Below are 23,633 nucleotides of genomic sequence, written 5' to 3' on the forward strand. Positions count from 1 at the left end.
CTGAGTGCTTATCTTTTATTTTTCCTTGTTCTTTATATTCTTGTTCATACATCCAGTAATACGGTTAAACTTGCTTGTTCCTCTCTAATGTTGCAGGAAACTTTTGATGCTGGTCTTCAGGCTTTCCAGCAGGAAGGAATTGCAAATATCACTGCACTGAAAGACCAGCTACTGGCAGCCAAACACATCCAGTCAAAGGCCATTGAGGTCCGACATGCTTCTCTGATGAAACGCTGGAACCAGCTGCTGGCCAACTCTGCTGCCCGGAAGAAGAAACTCCTGGAGGCTCAGGAGCACTTCAGAAAGGTGAGTGCATAGACCTGGGGACCATCACAAACAGGGGTGGTAATAACTTAAAGCTCTGTGAAGCTTGACACTCACATACGGCACTGATGCATTTATTTGTTTTAAAGTAATTAATATGCAAGCTTTATAAAAGCACAGCTATGTGGCAGAGGCCAAACATTTCCTTATGAGAAGCTTTCATGAAAAGGTTCTCAGCAGACTAGTCTGAATCAAGCGCTTTCTAGGTCATGAGCACCTTTGCAGCTTCAGTGTCACGTGTGTGCTTAACTGATAGTCTGTTGGAAGATTAGCATTTTCCCTTCGTACAGATGCTTTGGAGATACTAAGGGGTGGGGGGGGAGTTTCTTTAAGTTAGAGTGTCTCCCAGGAGGCACTCTTAATTAAAACGCCTGCAGCATCTCGTGTTTTCAGTGTCTCATGTTTCAAAATGGCAGTGGGGGCATTTCTGACTCTCAAACAGAGTTTGAGTGTTAGTTAAAGCATCCTGCTGCCATTTTGAAATGCTTGGATGCTGAATACACAAGACACTGCAGCACACTGGAGCGTTTTGATTGAAACACTCCAGGAGACTTGATTAATCAGAATGCATTGGAACACATGTAAAAGTACCCTGGGAGTCTAGAGTTTTGGAGTCTATTCCTAGCTCTGCTGCTGGCTGGTTTCTTGTGTTCCTGAGCAGATTACTCAAGCTCTCTGTGCCTGTGATCCCTTCTTGCTTTGAATAATTTGTGTGAAGGTAGTATCTTAAGGCTCTGTTCAAAATCAGCCCAACTTCTATACTGATTCAGTATGAAGTAGTTCCTGGCCTGAAGAGCTTTCAGGCTAAATAGATGAGAGAGACGGTATGTGTGATATCTCACACTGTTGAATACACAGCTTTGGATAGGTTTTGCTTTGATTTTTGTTCACTACTAGCCCCAGCCATCCTCATCCTATTTTTCCTGCTCCCACTGCAACAAAAGTACCCCCTTCCCCAGACAAAAATGAGCAGGAAACCAGTGACACAAGTTCTCCTGGGCTTCGGAAGATAAGAGTACCCTTGTCTCCTAGTGCTGCAACCGCCCAGAACAGCTACTAGAGAAAGCCTTTGCCTCCTAAAAGAGGACTGGCCTTCAGAAGATGCACGTGTGTTCGGCGGGTGCTTTTGCTTTCTCCATGTGATCATGCCTGCAATGGGATGCATGCGTCTCTGGGGGCAGAAGTGTCAGGAGAAGAAGCATTACTGTCCCCATTTTATAGACAGTGTTTATAGATAGCACCCATCTTTGTGAAGTGTTTTGAAAGAAACAAGTGATGGGATTGATGTATTGTCCCTTATACATACTTAATAGCCAATCCTTTTGCTTATGACTCCATTTTAATTTGAATTACCATGTAATTGAACATGCGGATGGTCTTTTTTCTCCAAGGTTGAGGATCTATTCCTGACTTTTGCAAAGAAGGCATCTGCCTTTAACAGCTGGTTTGAGAATGCAGAGGAAGACCTGACTGACCCTGTGCGCTGTAACTCACTGGAAGAAATCAAGGCCCTGCGAGAGGCTCATGATGCTTTCCGCTCTTCGCTTAGCTCTGCCCAGGCTGACTTCAACCAGTTGGCTGAGCTGGACCGCCAGATCAAGAGCTTCCGTGTAGCTTCCAACCCATACACTTGGTTCACTATGGAGGCTCTTGAGGAGACCTGGAGGAATTTGCAGAAAATCATCAAGGTAATTGAAACAAGTTTCTTCTCGTTACCTCCCAGCCTCTGACTTCTTTCTTCCTGTTTCTCCAGACAAACAACAGTAACAGATTGCAAATGGAAGTCTCTCATTTTAGAACTATAGAAAAATTGCTAGAAGGATTTGTCCTCGCTTAGCATTATTTCAAGTCCTCTGTTGCCAATTTACTTGGTTTGTACTTGGCTTGTTGTATTGCAACTGGAAAGCTCACTGCAGTTCCAATTGTCACAACTTCAGTTGTCACAATTTTCTTAAGAATATTTTTATACCTGGTTATAAACACGCAAAAGTTGCAGATATGCAAAAGAATGTGAGAGCCCTCAGCCTTATGCCGGAGCCCAGAGTTGCATTGCAAAGTTTTTTTGTTTTTTTGGTTTTTTTTTTTAAAGAGGAAAAGCATTTCAGTAGAAGGTAAAGGCAGCATACACTTTCTAAGTGTAAAGCATGACTTTTATTTCTCAGGAGCGTGAGTTAGAACTGCAGAAGGAACAGAGGAGGCAGGAGGAGAATGATAAATTGCGCCAAGAGTTTGCTCAACATGCTAATGCTTTCCACCAGTGGATTCAGGAGACCAGGTATGGTCTGACTTAAAGTAGCTGCTGTTAAGGAATTTCCCAAAGACACTGTACATATGCCCCACTGCTGGGTGGGAATTGTTGGTTGTTCTTCCATAGTGTGTACTGTGGTCATACTGCATTTTAAACTATTGAGTTTTTAGATAATTCAGAGATTTGTTGAATTCCCCTTCCCCGGATCTGTGTGTGTGTGGGGCAAGGGCAAGCTGCCACTGCAGACTGGGGCCAGGAATGGTGCTGGACTCTTCCGGGGGTGGGGGGGTTGGCTGGGGTTGCACTCCAAGCAGGTGGCGGTGGCACTGGGAGGGGGGACTATGGGGTGGACTGCAACCACCCCAAAAATCACCATAGCCACCTATCACTGCCACCCACCCAGAATACAGCCCCAGGCCAACTCCTCACTGGGAAGAGCCCAGCACCACACCAGGCCCCATGCCACAGTGGTAGCCTACCCTTGCTCCACCCAGATCTGGGGGGACATGCCCCTATGGTTCCCCCAGGGGTGCACGTAGCAGCAGGAGCTGCGCCCGCTGGGACAAGCCACGGTTCAGTCCCCAGGCCCTTCCCAGCTAGGCAGCACCTGTCCCAGCCCCACTCCCTCCCTCACCACAGGAGCCTTGATTTGTCGCCCCCCCACACACGCACTCTCCTTCCCTCCCCCCCAGCAAACTTACTGCCCAGACGCTGCTCTCCAAGCTGCTGGGCTGTATATCAGATCAGTGTTGGCCAATTATTAACAAGCCGTATTGACCATCAATGTCAACCCAAAAAAATCTTTATTGGCGTACCCCTAACCTTAATACTTGCTCCAAATGGACTAGGACTAACAAATTATGATCAAATGAGGAAAATGCTTATAGGTCTGTTCCCCCAGCACAAAGCTATTTCCTCAAATATGTATGTTTAAGTTTGTTTAGTCTGTTTAAATATCTGTGGTACTTCCCTAGAGAAGCTATTCTGCCTTGCAAACCTAATGGTCTGTCAGTGTCCCCACTTCAGGAGAGATGGCAATAATAAAAGTCTCTCAAGAAATGGGGAGGGGTGGGGCAGGGAGGAAATCAGTATTTTAGAATTGTAAGGAATTCAAGAGTATGCATTTATTGCACGTGGTCCCTGGTTTACACCTGCTCAGCTGCATCTCCATCACGTGGCTTGGGCACGGAAGAAACGAGTTAAGCTGACAGTACTTCCCATAGAACCCTTGGGTCGTGAGTGTCTGGGCAGTTGCAGAAAGTTGCTCCTATGCGGTTTCACAGAAATGCTGAAATACATATATTGTTCTAATTTTTGTTGTTTGCTCCCCACTCCTCCTACTGTCTCTCCTTCTCACTGTCTGTCTCTCTGTCCTGCTGCCTGATGTTTGGACCCTCGTACTCTACAGGACTTATCTGCTAGATGGGTTAGTATTGAATTTTATTTCCTACCAGTGATGTGTTTTTCTTTCCTGTCTTGTGTGAATTTTCCTGTTGTTGCTTTGCCTGTGAGAACTGCAGTAGAAGTCCTTCTATTTGGGTAAAGCATTTCATGCTTGGATTGGTGGAGAGGGAAGTGTTCCCCCACCAGCAGGAAAGTCTCATGCACTTACACAGGACAAAGGGCCGTAGGGTAGATAAATATAATCTTGTAGAAATGTCATCACTCCTGGGTAAAACTGGAAAGGGAAAAATTAGTGGCCATTCTGCCTGAAAAAATGTCAGTTTTCTCTGTGGCTCTCTACCACTAGAGGCTGCATGAGAAGATTAGTCTTGGTCTGATGAGATGTGAAAGCACATCCAACAGTTGTATCTTCTGTCCTTGCCAGCCAGTACTTTCCCAGCTTGCAGCTCTTGGAACACTTAAAATGCAGTGTTGACTGTCTCTTACAACCACAAAAAGATGTACACACGCATGCCCCCTGTGAAAATGAGGCTCATCCCTAGTTGTACCCGGTAGCAGTTTGTGGGATAGCTGTTTGCAGAGGTACTCCATAGTTATATTTGCACTTGGCTAAAAAGTAGAGGAGGAGGAGATGCATCTTTGCCCTGAGACCGTGAATCTCAACTGTCTTCTGGCTGCCAAATCAGATGCCAGAATCTCCATCTCCACCCCTTCCCTCCCCTCCCCAAACAGCTTCTGTCTGCTGTTCCACTCCTTGAATATAAAACATTTGCAACACTGTGAGTATTTGCAGCACTGGGAGAAATGAGTATGGTGTAAATGGTGTTGTACTAATTCAGCAATGCTATCCTGGGGCAGGGCCAGCAAGAGGGAGAGAACAGTAAGGGGTAGCCCTAGCTATATACTTCTTAGACCTGAAGAAAAGGCACTTGATGACTGAAAGCTTGTTCAACAACTCGTCTTATTATTAAGATTTTTAGCAATATTAAGATATTGCTACAAATCCTTCCCTCTTGTACATACTTGGTGTCTGGTGTGCTGCAGCTGGGGCCTTGCTTCTCTTAATATAAGGTCCATAACTTTAAGATGAAGTTCATCTCTGATGACTGTGGTGTTTTCTTTAATGGAAAGAACCTCTAGTGTCACAGTATCTCTTCTCTGATGAGAGATCATTCTAACTTTTATTTGTATTTGGGTGGAACTCGGTAGATTTTGGAAGCATGGATGCTGGACACTGCCCTTTATTGACCATCGTTATTAAACCAGTTCTGGTGCCCCAGGACATACTAATAAAGAGAAGAGCCATTGATATCAAGGGAATTCAGGTTAGCGTTCTGAATTGCCAAGTTCATATCTACCTTAAAATTACAAGAAACCTAGTGAAAAGAGAGACTGTCCTGAGAGCTGTCAGAGAATTAAAATGAAGACTGACTTGGAAGCAGTATAGCTGTGCCTAGCCATACTCCACTTGATGGTTGGTAACACTTGCATAGACCTTTCCAAGTCACCATTGGCATCTTGTCCCTTGCTTCTCAGTATATGATAACATACTTGTGTAACTAGTCAGTGCTGTTTTTCAGCAAAGCTTGTAGTTTAACTCATTCCAAGGTTCTGTTTTCAGCAGCTCCCCTTTTGAGATGGTGCCAGAATAATCTAGCTTTTTTTTTTTTCTCCTGCTTGTGACCAGCATCTGAATATGGCACTGGCTTTTGTTTTCTGTTCTCTGCGAGTAGTTGCTGGCTTGAAGCTCTGCTGCATTGCAGTGGCCTTGTTTTTTTGGTGTGTTCTTTTCTCTGTCCTTGCTTCTTTTTGGAATTTATTTGGTTTCTTTTCTTTGACTAGCATAGCATATCGTCGTGTCATTCGTGTCTATCAGTATGAAGTTGGGGATGATCTATCTGGAAGGTTTTTTCCTCTTATTTTCTTACTTCACTATGGTTTTAAAGTGCACCCTTAATTCCAAAGACTCGCTTTCTTTCCAACTAACTTTCACTGCTGTGAGATGCTTGGGGGTTTGTTGACTTGTGTTCCTTTTCCACGGTTGGTTCACAGCTTCTTGCCCAAGAGCGTGGGTATGCGCTTCATTCTCTTTACACACGCATTGGTTGTGAGCCTTAACCCTCTGGTGAAAGAGAACCAGATGTTTGGTGCATTGTTGTTGCTACAGAGTGATTCAGCACTTGAAACCCCTCTCAAGAAGTTCTAGAGCCAACCACCTGGTGTTTGGACCAGCAGGGCTTGGTGGGAATGAGGGGAGACCTCTTGGCAGCAGAACATAAATCCCACAGGGGCACAAACACAATTGAACCCTTCTGCACAGGATCCAAAATGCTGTTTGTACACAGGTTGTCTGTTGTGAACTTTCACCACGTGTTACTGGACAGAGGCTCTAAAAAACTGCTGCCTAAACACTGCTTAGAATCAAAGAAACAAAAGCAACTTCAGAAACTTTATGCACCTCGTAGGTGTGAAATAAGTCTTGGAGACAATCACGCGAAACAGTGTTGGGGGTCCTTTGTTCATAGGCTGAGAGTGCCTCTCAGTGTAGAACTTTAAAAACTGATTTACAGGGATAACTATTACCTATTTCAAACCAAAGTTTTTAAGTAGCAGTGCCTCAGTGTGTGTGCACACTGTTGAGACGGTAAAAGTATTCATCTGTGGAGAGAGCTATGGGGGGGTGTCATATTGTGAGAACATGGAAAGCAACATTCAACTAGCCATTGATGCATAGTAGAGTTTTTCAGCCTGACTGGGGTGATTGTGCCATCTCAAGATTAGCTTTAAATCAAGCCAGTAGTTTTTAAGTGTGGCTTTTTCACGCTTGCTGTGGAAAGCCTCCCTAGAGCTCCTGTCTTTCATTGACAAACAGAGCTAATCTCCAATGAATCACTTGTAGTTTGTGTGTGTTGGGCACAGTTGTGGGGTGAGGTTGCACTAAGTGTCTAATTGCACTAGGTCCAATAAAAAGGTGGGTGCTTTGGGTTTGGCATGAAGTGTTTACTCTGGCTCTGTATTACGTTGCCTTCAAAATGGGGCTTGAAATTAACTATGTTAAGAAACGACATGCTGCAAGTTGCAGAAGCCTCTTTTACGTAATGTCAGTCTGAACTTAGAAGCATTTTGGCAGGAGACTGACAAAAGAACATGGCTTTATAATAAAGTTTGTGGAAAAATACTTTTGATTTAAAAGAATGGTGTTAATTTCGAGCCCCACCTGCCCTTTGTCTTATGTGGTATATGCTCTCCCTCACTGTGATATTTTATTTAGGTCTTGTATGGTGGAGGAGTCTGGGACCCTGGAATCACAGCTGGAAGCTACTAAGGTAAGCATGCCTCATCTGTTCCTAAGCTGCCGTTCAGGAAAGCAGGGGCTGGCTGGAGCACTGTTAACAATCAGTAGGTAAGTCGTTACAAGACTTTGACTCCCAACAGAGATGGTTGGGATAAGATAATCTGACCACGTGTATATACAGACCATGAAGAATCCTGATTTTCTTTTTGGTTGAATATTTGTAAAATAACTAAGCGTGGTGAGGCAGAGGAAACAGTGCCTTTCCCTGCTGGAATCTGCCCTTCATTTAGAAAATCAGGTTGCAAATGTTCCAACATTTTTAATAGTAACACACACCAAGGAAAGCCTTACTTGAAACTCTGTATTGCCTTGCAAATCCACTACAGACATGTAGTGAAACCTGCTTGGGCACCCTTACTGGGACTTATAACAGTAAACAACATGTGTGCGAGAGCTTTCCCCTCAGTGACAGGGTGATGATTTGGTCAGTTTGAATGTCAGAATGCTAAATCAACTCTCTTCTTTCCGTCTAGCGGAAGCACCAAGAGATCCGGGCAATGAGGAGTCAGCTGAAGAAAATTGAGGACCTTGGAGCAGCCATGGAAGAGGCACTGATCTTGGATAATAAATACACAGAACACAGCACTGTAGGGCTGGCACAGCAGTGGGACCAACTTGACCAGCTAGGGATGAGAATGCAACACAACCTGGAACAGCAGATACAAGCTAGGTACAGCCTTCATGCTTTTAGGGAGTCCAAATATTTTTCAAGGGATAAAGGCTGAAATAGAGGCTATCTAAAAGGCAAAGAAGGATTAACCACAGGTCAGGCACAATAACCCCCCAGTGTTTTGTGTGCATGTAGTTTGAGAAATCACACTTCCATGACTTAACTGTAGTGCGTTTTCAATTAAAGGACGTTTTCTGAAGAATTATGCTAAACCAGGTGTATTTTGAGTGTCTGTCATAAGGGATGAAGACAAGGCCATCAGCTTGAGATGATACTGGTCTTGTGACTTAATGACTCATGAAACTATGCAACAGTAAGAGTTTACTAGGTCTACTTCTTCCTTTCCAGAAACACAACTGGAGTCACTGAAGAGGCCCTGAAGGAGTTCAGCATGATGTTCAAGTGAGTGTGCATATCCTCAGTAACCTGGAAAAATGCTCAAAGAGGAAGTTCTTTAGAGTCTTGGCATGTAAATGAACCCCACACAGCAGGGCTCATGGTTGAGGTTCTCCACCATTTGCAGCCTCTTAACTCACTCATGGGTGTCCAGTCCTATTTTGAGTTTCTCTAAACTCTGCTAGATGGTCTTCTCCAAGACCATCCACTAACTGAAAAGCTAGAATACAGCTTGCGCTGATTAAACCCTCTACACTGGACTGTGATTGTGGTGATACAGGAGCAAGCTATGTCAGGGGAATTCACCATCACCAAGAGGCTTGATGCCTCTGAACCAGCCCAGAGAATCTGGCTCTATCTGTGTTGCAACACAACAATAGCAGGTCTGCAATATAGGACCAAATCAGTTTGCTACGGTTCTCAGTTCATCATATGGCTTTTAACCAGTTTACCCTAATGACAAAGTTTCAACTCTTATTTTCCATTGTAGACACTTCGACAAGGATAAATCTGGTCGACTCAATCACCAGGAGTTCAAATCCTGCTTGCGTTCTCTAGGCTATGACCTGCCTATGGTTGAGGAAGGGGAACCAGACCCAGAATTCGAATCTATTCTTGACACTGTGGATCCAAACAGGTATGCAAGCCAAGACTTTTAATACTCAAAGTTCTGTCCTCGAGCTGGGACTGAAGTCTTTGCCTGTTGCTGCAGCCTCTCTGTATTCTTGAGAGAGTTGTCCCTTTTTAAAAGGTTTTCCTTGAACTCAGGGTTGACACGTAAAGAAATTGTACATAGAACCTTCCAGTGCAGGTCCAGTGCCATTAACCACCTTGAGGACTTCCGGAAATAGTGTCCTTTACCATCTTAGTTAAAACAGTTGGGAGCTAGACGAGATAAATCTGCTGCCAGACCTGTGTGCTTGGAGGCACTGCTCTCTGGGCAGTACAGGGTACTTCACAAGCTGCTTGTTTCTTTGCAGGGACGGGCATGTCTCACTGCAGGAGTACATGGCATTTATGATCAGCCGAGAAACTGAAAATGTTAAATCCAGCGAGGAAATAGAAAGCGCTTTCCGTGCCCTTAGCTCGGAGGGCAAACCCTATGTGACCAAGGAGGAGCTCTACCAAGTAAGTTTGTATGGCACAGAATAGTCCCCAACCTTTCTTTAATGGGAACTGGCTGTAGTTAAAGATTCATGTCTCTGTAATCCAGTCAGCACTGAAAAACTTGTCAGCTCAAGCAATCTCTACTAGTTTCTGTGCTGTAGGTACGTCCCCATGCCACTGGGGAAAGGTAAGAGTTCATTAATGCAGCACAATTTCTACCTGCCATGCACGGACTGAGTTTATAAGGTTGTTATAAGTGTCTGATCCTCCATGGGCAGCTGGATAATTACTTTATCATTTAAGAAGCCCATTTTAAATCCTTTAAAGTATGTCTACATACAGAACAATACCAGTAAGGATATGCTGGCATGGGCTAGCAACCAGAGTTCTTTACTAACCCATATGGAAGGCTGCTATAATGTTTCTACTACTGCTGCTGCTATCTGTGCTAGACAAATAGAGCTAGCAGAAGCATGCCTGCCCATGCTACAACATCCCCTTGGATTTGGTAGGGCTTTCCTGAAGGTACAGAAGGGGAGAGGGGAAGTTAGAATGGATGGTACGGGGTGTGGGGAGGGCAGGGACAAAGGAGCCAAAACATTCTACACTGCACAAAAAGTGCTTTTGGGCATTATATGGAGCACCCAAAGAGACAGTTGGTTTCTTGAGGCAGAAATAGGATTTCTCACCCCCAGTCCTGCATGCTGGGGCTGCATCTCTTCCTGGAAAGTCAGAGATGTTTTGGAGAGGTTTTTTTGAAATGTTAAACATTGTTTCAACCCCAAAATCTGATTTATCTCAAGTCAAGCTGAGAGGTTTTCAACATCTCGACTCCGTAGAACAAGGAAGAGGTTTCCCAGTCCAGTGCATTGTTAAACGTGAACTTTAAACCCAAAAGAACTACCTTAAGTCAGGTGGAAAGGTCCCAAATTTTCCAGTCTGAATCCTCACTACTAAAAGGCAGCTTCCCTCTCCCCTTCTCAGATCAGCTGTCTATTTGTGTCTCCCATGGGGAGACAAAAGACAAACTACAGCCCTGCTGTCCCAAACTGAACTGTGAGAGAAGAGGCCAGGGAGCCAGAAACTCATGAATTCCAGTCCTACCTCTGACTCTGGCCTTTTCATGCCAGTGACCTTCCCTTTCCAGAGAATAAGATAGTTTGTAAGACCTTTTCCAGTGCAGAGAATGTCTGTCCCAGCGTAACTTGGTATTTGTCTTTCAGAACCTGACTCGGGAACAAGCAGATTACTGTATCTCTCACATGAAGCCCTACATGGACAGCAAGGGCAGAGAACTTCCTTCTGCTTATGACTACATAGAATTTACACGTTCACTCTTTGTGAATTGATACAAAGCACTAGCACTAAAAGATGCAAAGAACGTGCTCGCGTTTGCTGACTATAGCTCTGCATGCGTCTCTTTGTGCTCTCTCTCCAATAATCAATGTTACTTTATGATGTAACCTTTAAACTGCTTAGCTTAAACCCCTTAGGAAAAAACAAGTATTGCAGTGTGCTTCAATAAAAGTTACTGGTCCAAACTGGAGAAAATATTTTATCTCATCTTTAATGGCTAAGTATTATTCAGGCAAAATGCAGGACTCATTTATGGGGCTTCAAATAGTTGGACTGGTCACTTGGGTCTTTAGAACACACTTAAATCACACTTGCTTTAAATATCTTTTTTCCTCTGCTCATTAAAACTAATTTATCCTTCATTCATCTTAAGTAACAAGGTTCAGACGTAAACCTGGCCCATTACTCTCAGTCAGTGACCTCATTTGCTAGCTGCTCAAGTTGATTCATTTCTCGAGGTCCCTGCTCAGTGAATTCAGAACTCAGCTGCCATATTTTCACCGTGCCAGTGGCATCCCCTGCTGCCAGAAGCTGAGTTTGCTTGATGTTGAACTCTATACAGTAGACAGGACTCTGATCTGAAGTCTGCTTAATGGAAACTGCAGGCTTCTGGGAGCTCTTGCCAAAATCAAACAGTTGCACTTCCCCTTTAAAATAAAAAGTCCACATTAAGCTTTACATCATGGTCTTTGCATTACCTGTGTAATAGTTTACTGACTATGGCTTGGGTTAAACATTTGACTGGGAGCTCCACTTACTTGGTTCAGGCTTTCCTTCTAGTTTGTCACTTCTAGGGAGTTATGGATAAATATCCTCTCCTTTACCCCCTACTGGATCTAGACTGGTTAGTGCTACAGTGAGTAGCTGTAGGATCTCACTAGCATGTCAGGGCACACTGAAACCACTGGCAGGAATTGTTCTGCAATCCCATCTACGAAGAGCTACCCTTACGTTCTTGTACAGTGTTGTCCACATTTCTAAGAGTTAAGTAAATGTGGCAATTGTGAAAACTGCAAGTGGTTTGAGTCATCCTCCTTCCCCCAACAAAGTGTCTGCATCCACACACAAGCAGACAGACAGATGTTGGCAATGGAAAAGACATGACAGTATCAAAGCTGACACAATCAATTGCTACCTCAAGCCCCACTAGAGCTGAAAACCTGTGTCATACTAAGTGACAGCTTTAGATGTTGTAGAAGTCAAGCAAACAGCTGAGGAAATGGGCACACTTTATTTAGTTAGTAATAATGAAATGGGTTCCCTTCCCTTCAGTATGTCCCTTGTCCTCAGAGTTGCTATTTAATATTAACACAATTCTGGGAAGAACTCGGGTAAGTGAGAACAATGCTAGTGGTTTCAATGGAGTTTCATCCACACATGGGTATTATTCAAGCAACTACAGCACTTCTGGGAAGTGCTAGGCAGCGAGCTTTTTGCATCTTACCAGTGCCAGACAGTACAATACCCATGATAGAACTTGAATTCTTCTTCAAAGCAGCTAGCAAGTTACTTACCTTCCCCAGATGCAGCTGCGAAGACCAGAGGTCGAATTGGAGACCAGCTCACACTGAAGAGGTATTTCTTTGATAACTGAAGAGAAACAAGTGGCTGTGCTTGCAGCATGGAATGCAAGTGAACATGTCCATCAGTCCCACTGCTCAGAAACAGATTCCTGTAAGTAAGACCATTACTTAGAGTAGAGTTTATGTAAGCAGCCTGAGAAGCAAAGTAACACTACCACTATAACTATTCCATGTAAAGTCTTTGATCTTAACTGAACAGCCTGAATTATTTGCTTTTATGCAGATTTCCACATTTACTAATATCTTGCCTGTTTCCAAATGCACATTGTGGGCTGCAGCCAAGTGAAGCCTTGGACACAGACCCTGTGTTAAGGAGCTAAAAATAGTCTAATTGATCCCAGGCAAAGTAGACCACAACCAAGCTGCCAGAATGTTTTGAGAAGACTGCTTGGGGGCACTTCCATTATAAAACTAGATAGTGCATGTGTGTGAACTTCCAAAGGTAAGATCAGATGGTTGCTAAACAGTCATGGGCACAGTTTGCTTTCAATGATAAAGCAGGTTGTCCCCCCTTTAGCATCTCTCTTGCCCTGGAATTGCGCTTACCCCAGAGCTTTTCCCAGAATTGTTTTAAAGCTAAGTGCGAACAGTGCTATTGGCTTCAATGGTGTTGGGTCCACACAGGTCGTATGCAATTTGGTAAATGTGAAAGTGAAAGACACAACTGAGCACCTGGCCCGATCCCCCATCCCCACAACTCTGAGAATACCACAACTGGACACACAGTATTCTGCCTGTAACTTGACATCAGTGCGAACAGCACACTACTTGCCTGTGGAAAGGTGAGCAGCTTACACAGTATACTGGTCCACCATGAGGGGAGAAGGCAAACTGTGCTGGTGCCTTGAGGGGAACAGAGCTGCCCATCCTAGGGAGAGCTGCAGTCTCTACTGCAGTGCTGCACTTCAGGGAGTATCCGCCTTCCACACCAATGACAAACACAGTGGGATCAAAGCGGGAGAAGGAAAGCGAAGTCACCCCTACAGCTGTCTCTCCTCGCATAGGCTGGGGGAAAGGAAACGAAGCAGCCCTGAGATACAGACTCACTGAATTCTTACCTGCATCAAAAACTGACTTCAATCAGAGTTTGCTAAAAACTAAACTAGCTGCTTGCTACTCAACCTGCACTAACTGTTACATTCAGAGCAAAGTTATTCAGGTTCAGTAGGATGGAGGACTTAACCCTAAGAGCAAGTCAGCTGCATCCGGAGTCCCTACATGGCCAGTCTTCTTAGGAAGGGGAATGGGAAAGGGTCAGAGAGTCTACTGAGAACATTCATGGGGGGCTGCACTCTGCTCTCTCTTGCACCAAATGGAAACGTACAGCTCCCTGACTGTTCTCAAAAGCCTAAGCTATTCTAATTAAGACCTTGTAGCAGCTGTATTTTTTCTAGAATTGCTGAACGAACCTTTTTCAGGTTGGCACTGCGAGGGACCTGCTGAGCAACTAAAGCAAATCCTTCAGCCAAGGTCAGCCGACCGTCTCTCTCAGTCTGCCACACGAGGACCTTGCCATCTGTGGAGATGCTCAGAACCTGGAAGTGGTGGCTGTGCTTCAAGTCCTGCATCCACTCAACCTGTTCCAAGCAGGAGACATCCATAAGGAAAGGTCTTATCAGAGCTCACTAAGCATGGGGGCAGCAGCCCTGCATTCCCCTCCCACAGAGCAGATGGCATTGGGCAAGCCTGCTATCAAGCCCGCCCCTTTTCAGAGTGTACACAGAGGTGGGCTGCTATTAGGCGAATTACTTCACATGGGGCAGCCGGTTACAGCTCAGCCTTTGCAGTTCCATCCAGCATCATACAGGTCACTGGTTGGCTTTTGTGACATTGATAAAGCACTAAAACTTGTGTCCAGATAAAGCTATTCATATTGCCTTTTACTCAAGCTAGCAGCACTGATTTTCTTCAAAACAAATTCTAGCTCGTTACTAAAATTGTGATGACAGAGGAAGCAGTAAGGGAACTACTCTAACACAAAAAATTTCTGATTTTCAAGAAGTAACTTAGACCTGTGAACAGCTAGTGCTCCTGCAGATGAACACTAGCTTAAAGAATATGGGGCCAGAGGCAGCAAGAGCCAGCTCTAAGAGCTGTGCTAATTACAAGCGCCTGGAGCGTCATGGGTATCGGCATGCTCTGACGCACTGGAATTGCAGCAAGGAGGCTGTTCTGATGTGCACGTGTATAGGAGCCTGTAGTGCCAGTATGGAAGCTTCTCAATCTATCAAGCAGCGAAGCCAGACTGCATGACTGTAATGGGACATCCTGGGCATATCTACGCATGCAATTAATTTGAAGCAATAAACTCCAATGCATGCTGTGCCAGGATTTATTGCTCCTGGGCATGCTATTTGAACATGCACCTGGGACTGCAGCACAGAGTCGGAGCAGTTCTGGTTGGCAGGAAGCTCTGGCACTGAAGCACGCATGTGTCCCAGCCAGCCAGGTCAGTGTCTACACATGCAGTGCTATGCACAAAAAAACTGCATCAGAATAATACTTGTTTCCTGCTGCCTAATAGGGCCACACATGTAGATGCAGAGATGTTTACTGTGGAGCTAATTGGGCAACTCCACAGTAAATGTCTTGTTTAGACAAGCCCCATCTGTAGCCTTCAGCTGTCAGCTAATGTTCAATGTCTGCCCCCCACTTCTAATGAAAATCAAATACAAAAAACACTGCTAGTTCTATACAGACCTAGGCAATCATGGAGACAGCAGAGTGATGCTACTCAGTTAGTCCACAAGGTAAACCTGTTTTTATTGCAAAGTTAACTATGAAGCTAGGGATGGTTCTCAAGGAGGACTATACAACAATGGCCAAGGGAAATGATCAGGTAAGCCAAGGTGGTGACTGAGTTTAGGTTAGCCATGGGAGTCAAGAACAATAAGTCCTTCTTTAGGCATGCAGGCAGTAGAAAGAAAACAAATGGAAGTGTGGGACCCCTGCTTTAACACCTCAGTACAGCCCGTAACCGACAGTCAGGAAAAAAATTAACTCCTGAATGCCCAAGGGGAAAGTCAAGTGAGAAAAGGCTCATAGGGGACATGCTGGGACTGACAGCCTCACTACTGTGGATGCTGAGCGGGTGCAATACCAACTAGAAAAGCTAGTATAAGTATAAGTCAGTGGGACTGGATGGACTTCCTCTGAGAGTGCTGAAGGTGCTGGCTGAGGTCATCAGGGAACCCCTGGCAAAGCTCTTTCAGAATTTGTGGTGCACAGGGGAGATCCCTGAGGATTGGAAGAGGGCCAACATTGTGCCCATCTTCAAGAAGGGGAAGAGGAAGGACCCAGGCAACTATGGGCCAATCACCATCCCAGGGAGAATCCTGAAAAAGCTCACTGAAGAATCTACATGTGATACGCTCGCAGCGGGTAAGATTCTGAATGACAGCCAACAGGGTTTTGTCACGGGTAAGTCTTGTCTTACCAATTTCATCTCCTTCTACAACCAGGTGTCTCGCCACCTGGACATGGAGACAACGTAGACACTATATACCTAGACTTCCAAAAGGCTTTTTGATCTAGTATCCCACAATATCCTTGTGGGAAAACTGAAAGATTGTGGGCTCAGCTACTCGACAGTTCAGCGAGTAGGAAACTGGCTACAGGGTAGGGACCAGAGAGTTCTCATGAACAGATCTGTGTCATCCTGGCACAAAGTGGCCAGTGGTGTCCCTCAGGGGTCTGTGCTTGGACCAGTGCTTTTCAACATCTTTATCAATGATCTGGATGGGGGAGTGAAAAGCTTGCTGTCCAAGTTTGCGGACAATACCAAGTTATGGGGCAGTGTGGTCACATCAGAAGATAGGTTGCAGATACCGGTGGACCTGAACAGCCTCAAGAGTTGGGCAGACCAAAACCAGATGAGATTTAACACTTCCAAGTGTAAGGTGCTCTATCTGGGGACAAAAGGCTCAGTGATGACAGCTTGACTTGCACCACAGCCAAAAGGAACCTAGGGGTAACAACTGTCCATCATATGAATATGAGCCATCAGTGCGAGGCACTGGTCAGCAGGGCAAATAACATGCTGGCATGCATCAACCGATGCATCTCGTGTCAAACTAAGGAAGGTGATATTCCTGCAGCACTGGTGAGACCGCAGTTGAAGTACTGTGTCCAGTTCTGGGCACCGCGCTTCAATAAGGATGTGGAAAAACTTGAGGGTCCAGAAAAAAGCCACCTGTATTATCAGGGACTTGCAAGGCAAGCCATACAAGGAAAAGCTGAGGGACCTAGGCCTCTTTAGCTTAAAGAAAAAAAGGTTGAAAAGGGACTTGATAGCAACTTACTGCTATATCAGAGGAGTGCATCAGGAGCTCGGTGAGCAACTGTTTACTAGGGCACCCCTGGGGAAGACCAGGACCAATGGATATAAACTCCTGGAAGGCCACTTCAGGCTTAATACCAGGAAAAACTCCTTCAGTCAGGGTGTCCAGACTGTAGAATAAACTCCCTCCAGAGGTGGTGCAGCCACCTACCCTGGTGGTCTTCAAGAGGAGACTAGACAGTCACCTAATCCCAGTTGTCTTCCTGCCTAAAGCAGGTGTGGTTGGATCCGATGATCTGCAAGGTCCCTTCCAGCCCCTGACAATCTATGAATCTATAGGTAGGTAGTGGCTTCAAAGTCTGGGGGCCACTTAGAGTAGCATTGTAGGATCTTTGTTTTTGGGAAGCTCAACTGCTCAAACATGCACTTTTTTACCGGGTGCCATCAAAACGTACAGGAAACACAGGGATGAAGTATCAAAATAATGGCTCCTCTTTTCCCCAGCCCCTGGTGAAACCCAGCTGGTGAAACCCCAGCCCCTTTGCACCCAGCTGTGGATTTTTTTTTTACCTGATAGACTGGGTCTGTGTGAGTGTCATCGGTCATCCCTGTTCTCCAAATCAAAGGATCTTCTATCCTACTCGTGTCCCACACCACAACCTCCCCACTGAAAAGGCCCCCTGTAAAAGACCAAAGCATCAACATAAGTGAGATCCACTAATGGATGGCAAAAGTAGTGGCATAGGCAGGTTGCTGAAACAGGTTGTCTCTTTGTGGCACTCTCACTGTCTAAGAGCACTGTTTATTAGGCATGGGATTCTGGGGTGAGCCGCTCTGCATAAGTGTCATGAAAAGTATATTTAAATCTCATAAGCAAGCGCAATGCTGCTGACTTCAATGGAATGGTAACCACATGGGAGGCACATTCAGCACTGTTAAAAGAGGATGCTGTAGCAAACACCACTGTTCCCACTGATATCAAGGCTGACCTTATTTTCTATCTCCCAGGCTCCCTCCTCTCTAGGCAGCAATGTCTAGGTGCTCTAAAAGGTGGTAGAAGCAAGCAATATCCATAAAGATAATGAGAGGTCCCGATTCCCAGCCTCTAGGAGCAAAGAGAGCAACCATATACGTGGCAGCAGCAATTCCCTTGGCTGAGAAGCTGCCTGTCATTCCCAGCTTGCACTGAAGAGAAAAATCAACAGTACTAGCTGAAGGAGACAAGGGAACAATTATACTAAACTCTAAATGAAAAGCAGCCTACCAGCAATGAGCGAAGGCTCGGAGGGATGGAAAGCCAGGCACATGACAGAACTGGGAACATCCACTACTAGATCAGGATGCTGTGGATTTAGCCCTCTTCGGTCCAGGTTCCAGGTACATACGTAGGACTTTTGTGTGCTCCAGTCCCCATCATCTAATCTGAAAAAGGAAAAAAGGCAAAATGGAAGCTATGTCATGCCAGGTATTACACAAAGACCATCAGTTCAGGAGAGTTCCAGCTAGATTCTCATTATCTAGTTAAATATGTGCTCTCTGTGGCTGTGAAAGGCTTGAATATCTGTGTGGACAATTTGCCAGTACAATTTTCCAGTACATACTGGGGCACTCTGGTAGAAGGGGAGTCTTTCAAAAGCAGATGTTTGATGTGACTCATTATTACAGGGACTTTTACCTGGACTCAAATGGAAACAAATCTGGAATTGACTTTGGGGGAAAATCATCAGGCATCGTCATGAGCCAAGATCAAGGAGCAAACACTTTTTTTCTTTCAGTGACCAGAATCAGCTGTTCCTCAGAGAGACTGAGGGGCCAGCAGCGACATTTCATTCCAACCAGTACCCGAAGGAGGTCAGCGGTTTGAGACGCTGCAGGGAAGTTGCCCAGCAGCAACTACTGCAGCCAACTAAGAAGAATTAATAGGCACTAAAGAAAGTGTTACTTTGTCAGAGCACAGTGCCACGGAGCGGAGCCTGGCTGGCAAGAGTGGGGATGGCATCCTCAGGGTTCTGACAGGAAAGCAGAACAGTCTCCCCCACCTGCTGACAAAAATGAGACACTTGTTTTTCAGCCATGTGATAGATGCTTTTTACCCACTTTACTCTGGCCCTTTACACATGAAGTCTGCTTCAACTCCAGCTGCAGCTCCAAGTGGAGCAGATAACATTTGGCATGAGTTATGCCACAGACCTCCATTCACAAGACATACATCTAGTATTATTCATATATCTTCTTGCTGTTATTAAGCTGCTGTTGTGATGAGACGTCTTGTAAATTTTCAAGGTGAAATTAAATAAAACTTTTAAAAGAAACAACACTTGCTTCCCTTCTGCTTTTCAGGTATTGAAAGTATTGTGTTTGTTGACATGCAACTCTCTTTTGCAGAGCAGTTACTGCCACGTGCAATGACAGTAGGCTCATCCATTCCAACCCCAGCCCACCCACCCACCCACCCAGGCACACATCCACTCTTCACATTTTTTAGCAGCATCTGCTTAGGAACAAGTCTCTGAGACTGCAGTTTGGGGATTGTGGGCGAGGTGAAAGAAGAGGATATTTGACCTAAACAGATGCTGCTGTGTTATTCTCATTTCTCTGAATATCCATGAAACATTCTACGAGGTGAATAAGGTGCATTTACACTTAGTTAGCTATTATAAAGAGAAGTGAACGTTCTCTCACACTGCAGAACAGGGGGCCAGCCTGTGTCATGCCAAGATATTCAGTTGTGTTCTTAATTAAAGTACACACCGTCCATATGAACAGGCAACAACGGATCCCGTGGCATTCCAGGAGATGCTGGTGACCTGCAGTTTCTGATCCTGAGCCTCTGGGTATGACAGGCTGTACAAACATGAAACCTGGAAGAGATCAGATTCAAATGCTGAGCTAACAACCTAAAAGCACACAGAGAATTAGCACCTGTATTCAAAGACTGGCATAAGAATGATACCCTGGGCAGGCCCCATGTTCCCACTGTCTTCACATCAGCAGTCTTAAGTAACACAAACTGTGGCTTGTAAATACATGTAAAAGAGAAGCTTAATATCTATTAAAACATTACATGCAACACTTTCAGCCATCCCACCAAAGCAACTGTCTCTCCATAACTTCATCTCACCATGGAGCGACTGCTTTTAGAGCAAAACTGGAAGATATATAGCAACCCCTCCCTTCCCTAATTCTGAGGGTCCAGCATCTAGATTTTGCCTTCAAATCCTTGTTTGGAAGCAGGGAGTTGCATGCCCAAAGGTTGCCCTCATTTTGCCCATTATACATTTCTTTCAGTAAATACTGCCAAACTGCACTGACTCAAAGTTGCTGGCACAGAACTCTTAATATGGCAAACCATCAGCATTACAGCAGGAAGAGCCAAGTAAGCAGAGATTTTAGGACTACGCTCATAACCGAGGGAGGGGACCAGCTGGCTCCAGTTGCAGGCTTTCTTTTGGTGAGGCTAGTTTCATGTGTTGTTACAGGTAGGAAGAACAAGGTCCCTGGCAAAGCTGGCAAGAGGGCAAAAGGAAATGTAAAGAAAAAGAACACTACTTTCGAACCAAGAACAATCCCTGCACCAGGTAATGGAACTAACTATTCCACAGCTGGTGAAGTCAGCACTATCAGGGATGGTCACATTGCTCTGAAATCTGCCATCTTACCGTTTCATTCTGATCAGTCCAGTTCACCTCAAAGCCATCAAAGGCATGGCTTCTCCAATTTTTATTTAGTTCTTTGATAACATCTTCTTCCACTCTCTGCAGGAATGAGAGCAGACCAGCATAATCCACAGGGGCTCTGTGACAGAGATTAAAGTCTTGGACAGCCTCCTGGCTTTGATCAGTCTGTATGCCAGCATCTCTGCTCGAATGGGACTGTACCGCAGCCTCCACTGTTGAGATCTCCCCAGTCTGGCAGCTTTTCTGGTAAAAGAACAACAAAAGTCTACAATCCAAACACATGCAAAGGGTGCAGAGATGGATTCATTTGAGACACCTTCCCTCTTGTTGCTTAATCTGTAAACTCAAATGTGCCCTGGCCTCTGCTTCCTGGCAAACTGGCTGGGTTATATGTAATGTGGAGTCCTGAATCTGAAAACGGTTCTCACCCAAAAGGGGACCAGGTTTCAGAACAGGGAAAATAGTGAATTGTTCATTTAGTGATAGGACAGGTTAACTTTGCAGTGCAGTGCAGTGCTGAGGCAGCTGAGCTAACTTTAAATGAGATGGCTCAGGTATTGGCTGTACTCTAGTTGAGGCAGCAAACTCAGTACAGGTTATATTAAACCCACCTCAGGCATCCACATGGAGCCTGGCACTGCCATGGCTAGACTGTGAGCACAAGTATTTTTATACTACTCCACAGTCTTCATATAGACATACCCTATGCAAGCCTCTACTGGGTCCCTGTACCTGTAATGGAAGCAACATGGTTTTAGTCTCAGACAATAAGAAATTGCTTAATTCACGATTTTCCCCAGACCAATAGGGTTGATAGCACAGATTGTTTACTACCATCACTAATGCATGAGAGACATGGACCATCTGATCCAAATGCATGCGCAAGTTCCCACAAGCTCAAATTCAGCAAAAACCTTGAAAAACACAACTGTGGTAGCTCTAACTCAGCACCTCATGGTCAAACAGAGCAGTCCTCAAACTGTTTGCCCCAACTCAGCAATCTTCCAGGTTACAGTAGCATAAGAGTTATGTGGTAGCCATGATGGTCCAGAAATGATGTGAGGCCAGGATTTCTCCGGGTGCTTAAGAACTGCCATTTACAGGGTTTCCAAACTACCAACTGGCAAAGAGAAAGTCCTCAGGGATTTGTACAGGGTTTCCAAAATACCACCCTCAGTCCATAGGTCCATCTTGCCCAGTATCCTGTCTCTCACACTGGCAGAGAACGGGTGCTCAAAGGGGAAAGAACTGGGTCTGACCAGGATCGTTTCCACTGTTCCTCTCTCCCTTGCAGCTTCCCTTCATCCCGCATAGGAGATTGCAAAGATTGTAAAAGTTCTCCTAGGCAGAAATTAAAATTCATATTTCACAGGCGAACTGAAGGTATTTGGAACAGTTCATTGTGTGCAGATTAGGCTCAGAGAAAAGTTGGAAAAAGGCACCTGTGCCTGAAAACTTGCAAATAAAGATTTTGTTGTTGTAAATATCTAGTTGATCTAATAAAAGATATCACCTCTGCCACGAGTTTGGATTCCTTTTGCCTCCGGACCATAAATTAATAGATTCTAGGGTCAGAAGGGACCTCAGTGGGCCATCTAGTCCGACCCCCTGCCCCTGGCAGGCAAGAAAAGGGTCACCAAACCTGGGATCGTGATCCCAGCCAGGTGCCTGTCCAGTCTCCTCTTGAAGACCCCCAAGGATGGGGCGAGCACCAGCTCCCTTGGAAACCCATTCCAGATCCTGGCAACCCTGACTGTGAAGAACGTTTTTCTAATGTCCAGTCTAAACCTAGTCTCCAGTAGCTTATGGCCACTGTTCCTTGTTGTTCCAGGGGGTGCCCTGGTAAACAGATCATCGCCTACTTCGTGTTGCTCTCCCCTTTATGAATTTGTACGCCGCCAAAAGATCCCCTCTCAACCTTCTCTTGGAGAGGCTGAAAAGGTTAAGGTCCCTAAGCCTTTCCTTGTAGGGCCTTCCCTGCAGGCCTTCAATCAGAGGAGTGTCTCTTCTTTGGACCCCTCCAGGTTGTCCGCATCCCGCTTGAACTGCGGCGTCCAGAACTGGACACAGTACTCCAGCTGCGGTCTGACCAGTGCCACGTAGACAGGGAGAATCACCTCCCTGGACCCGTTTGTGAAGCACCTAGGGATGCACGACAAGGTGCAACTGACTCTGACAACTACTTCATTGTACTGACGACTCATGTTCATCCTGGAGTCAACGGTGACTCCACGATCTCTTTCTGCCTCAGCGGTGCTGAGAAGGTCGCACCCCAGCCTATCAGTATGATGGCAGTTTTTTCTCCCTAGATGCAGCACCTTGCACTTGTCCTCATTGAATTGCCTCCTGTTGCTCCCTGCCCACTTCCCCAACCTGTCGAGGTCAGCCTGGATCCGGTTCCTCGTCCCCAGGGCCAATACGGCTACAACCCGGATACCTCGCAGCCTCCAACATTTCAGGTCTAGGAAGTTTTCATTCAAAGGCCATGGCTCCCCCCCCTCCAGTGCTCAGTAGCTACCGATGCCCCTTTCCTCCAATAATGTATCCAAGTCCTTTTTGAATCTAGCTAAACAGTCAGCATCCGCCACCTCTGGCGGTGCCACTGTTCAACGACGCGCCGCCTGAAAAGGTGCCGCCGCTGTGACCCCTCTTCTCATCATCTGGGAGACAGCTGATAACAAATCCCTGAGGGCTTTCTCTTTGCTGGTTGGTATTTTGGAAACCCTGATGATCACATCCCCCGCTCAGGTGTCTCTTTTCTAAACCGATCCCTTTTCTCGGACCAGCCCTGCAGCGAGGATGATGCCAGACAAGCTTGCGAAGGCGAGACGTTCTTCCTCCGGTCTCCGATGACCTGAAGGAGAAACTACGGTCCCCAAAGCTTTCCTGGGCCCAGCACGTCGCTGCGGTCGGAGAGACCAGCCCCACCGCAGCAACCCGGGCCCCTGCTCGGAGGCCGGGACGCATCTTTCAGAGAAAGAAACCCTCCCGGGACACTTTAAATCCAGCCACGGAGGCAAAAGCAGGCGGCAGGTAAAGGCTTCTGCCCAACGCAGGGGGCTGGCCGGAGCCCCCTGCTACGAAGCGACAAGGAGCGGGTGCCTGAGCTAGGGCCCTCCCGGCTCTCACCGCCTCGCCGCGGCCGCCCTGGTCTCGCCTCCACAGCGACTCCACGTCGGCGCCGCCCGCCGCCCCGTCTGCGAACATCAGGGCGGTCGCAGGCCCCAGAGCCGG

General features: G+C 45.9%; 2 protein-coding genes across 10 annotated transcripts in view; one reads left to right on the forward strand and one right to left on the reverse strand.

Annotated features, from left to right (window-relative positions):
* LOC102378218 (spectrin alpha chain, non-erythrocytic 1) overlaps window positions 1-11,050 on the forward strand; it is an 84,586-nt gene extending 73,536 nt beyond the window's left edge. For 4 of the 9 annotated variants that reach the window (XM_025204989.1, XM_025204990.1, XM_025204992.1 and 1 more), the window contains 11 exons: window positions 97-306; window positions 1,716-2,012; window positions 2,487-2,599; window positions 3,981-3,998; window positions 5,819-5,881; window positions 7,248-7,302; window positions 7,805-8,001; window positions 8,350-8,403; window positions 8,888-9,034; window positions 9,378-9,525; window positions 10,728-11,050. In XM_025204989.1, the coding sequence (XP_025060774.1) occupies window positions 97-306; window positions 1,716-2,012; window positions 2,487-2,599; window positions 3,981-3,998; window positions 5,819-5,881; window positions 7,248-7,302; window positions 7,805-8,001; window positions 8,350-8,403; window positions 8,888-9,034; window positions 9,378-9,525; window positions 10,728-10,853 (1,428 nt within the window). In that variant the 3' untranslated portion in view covers window positions 10,854-11,050. Of the gene's footprint in view, window positions 1-96; window positions 307-1,715; window positions 2,013-2,486; window positions 2,600-3,980; window positions 3,999-5,818; window positions 5,882-7,247; window positions 7,303-7,804; window positions 8,002-8,349; window positions 8,404-8,887; window positions 9,035-9,377; window positions 9,526-10,727 lie in introns of those variants that run through there. The other 5 variants (XM_025204994.1, XM_025204995.1, XM_025204996.1 and 2 more) reach the window with 3 other exon arrangements.
* Window positions 11,051-11,183: 133 nt separating this feature from the next.
* On the reverse strand, window positions 11,184-23,626 carry WDR34 (WD repeat domain 34). The gene is made up of 9 exons (XM_006024393.3): window positions 23,529-23,626; window positions 20,382-20,642; window positions 19,474-19,583; window positions 17,987-18,144; window positions 17,293-17,402; window positions 13,853-14,020; window positions 13,216-13,448; window positions 12,375-12,532; window positions 11,184-11,507 (listed from the first exon to the last, which is right to left on the reverse strand). Exons 1-9 carry the CDS (start codon window positions 23,604-23,606, stop codon window positions 11,269-11,271), a joined length of 1,515 nt encoding a protein of 504 aa, XP_006024455.1. The 5' UTR covers window positions 23,607-23,626; the 3' UTR covers window positions 11,184-11,268.
* Between the last annotated feature and the right edge of the window lie 7 nt (window positions 23,627-23,633).

This window comes from Alligator sinensis, unplaced genomic scaffold (assembly GCF_000455745.1).
Source record: "Alligator sinensis unplaced genomic scaffold, ASM45574v1 scaffold388_2, whole genome shotgun sequence".
In the NCBI taxonomy this organism is placed as follows: domain Eukaryota; kingdom Metazoa; phylum Chordata; order Crocodylia; family Alligatoridae; genus Alligator; species Alligator sinensis.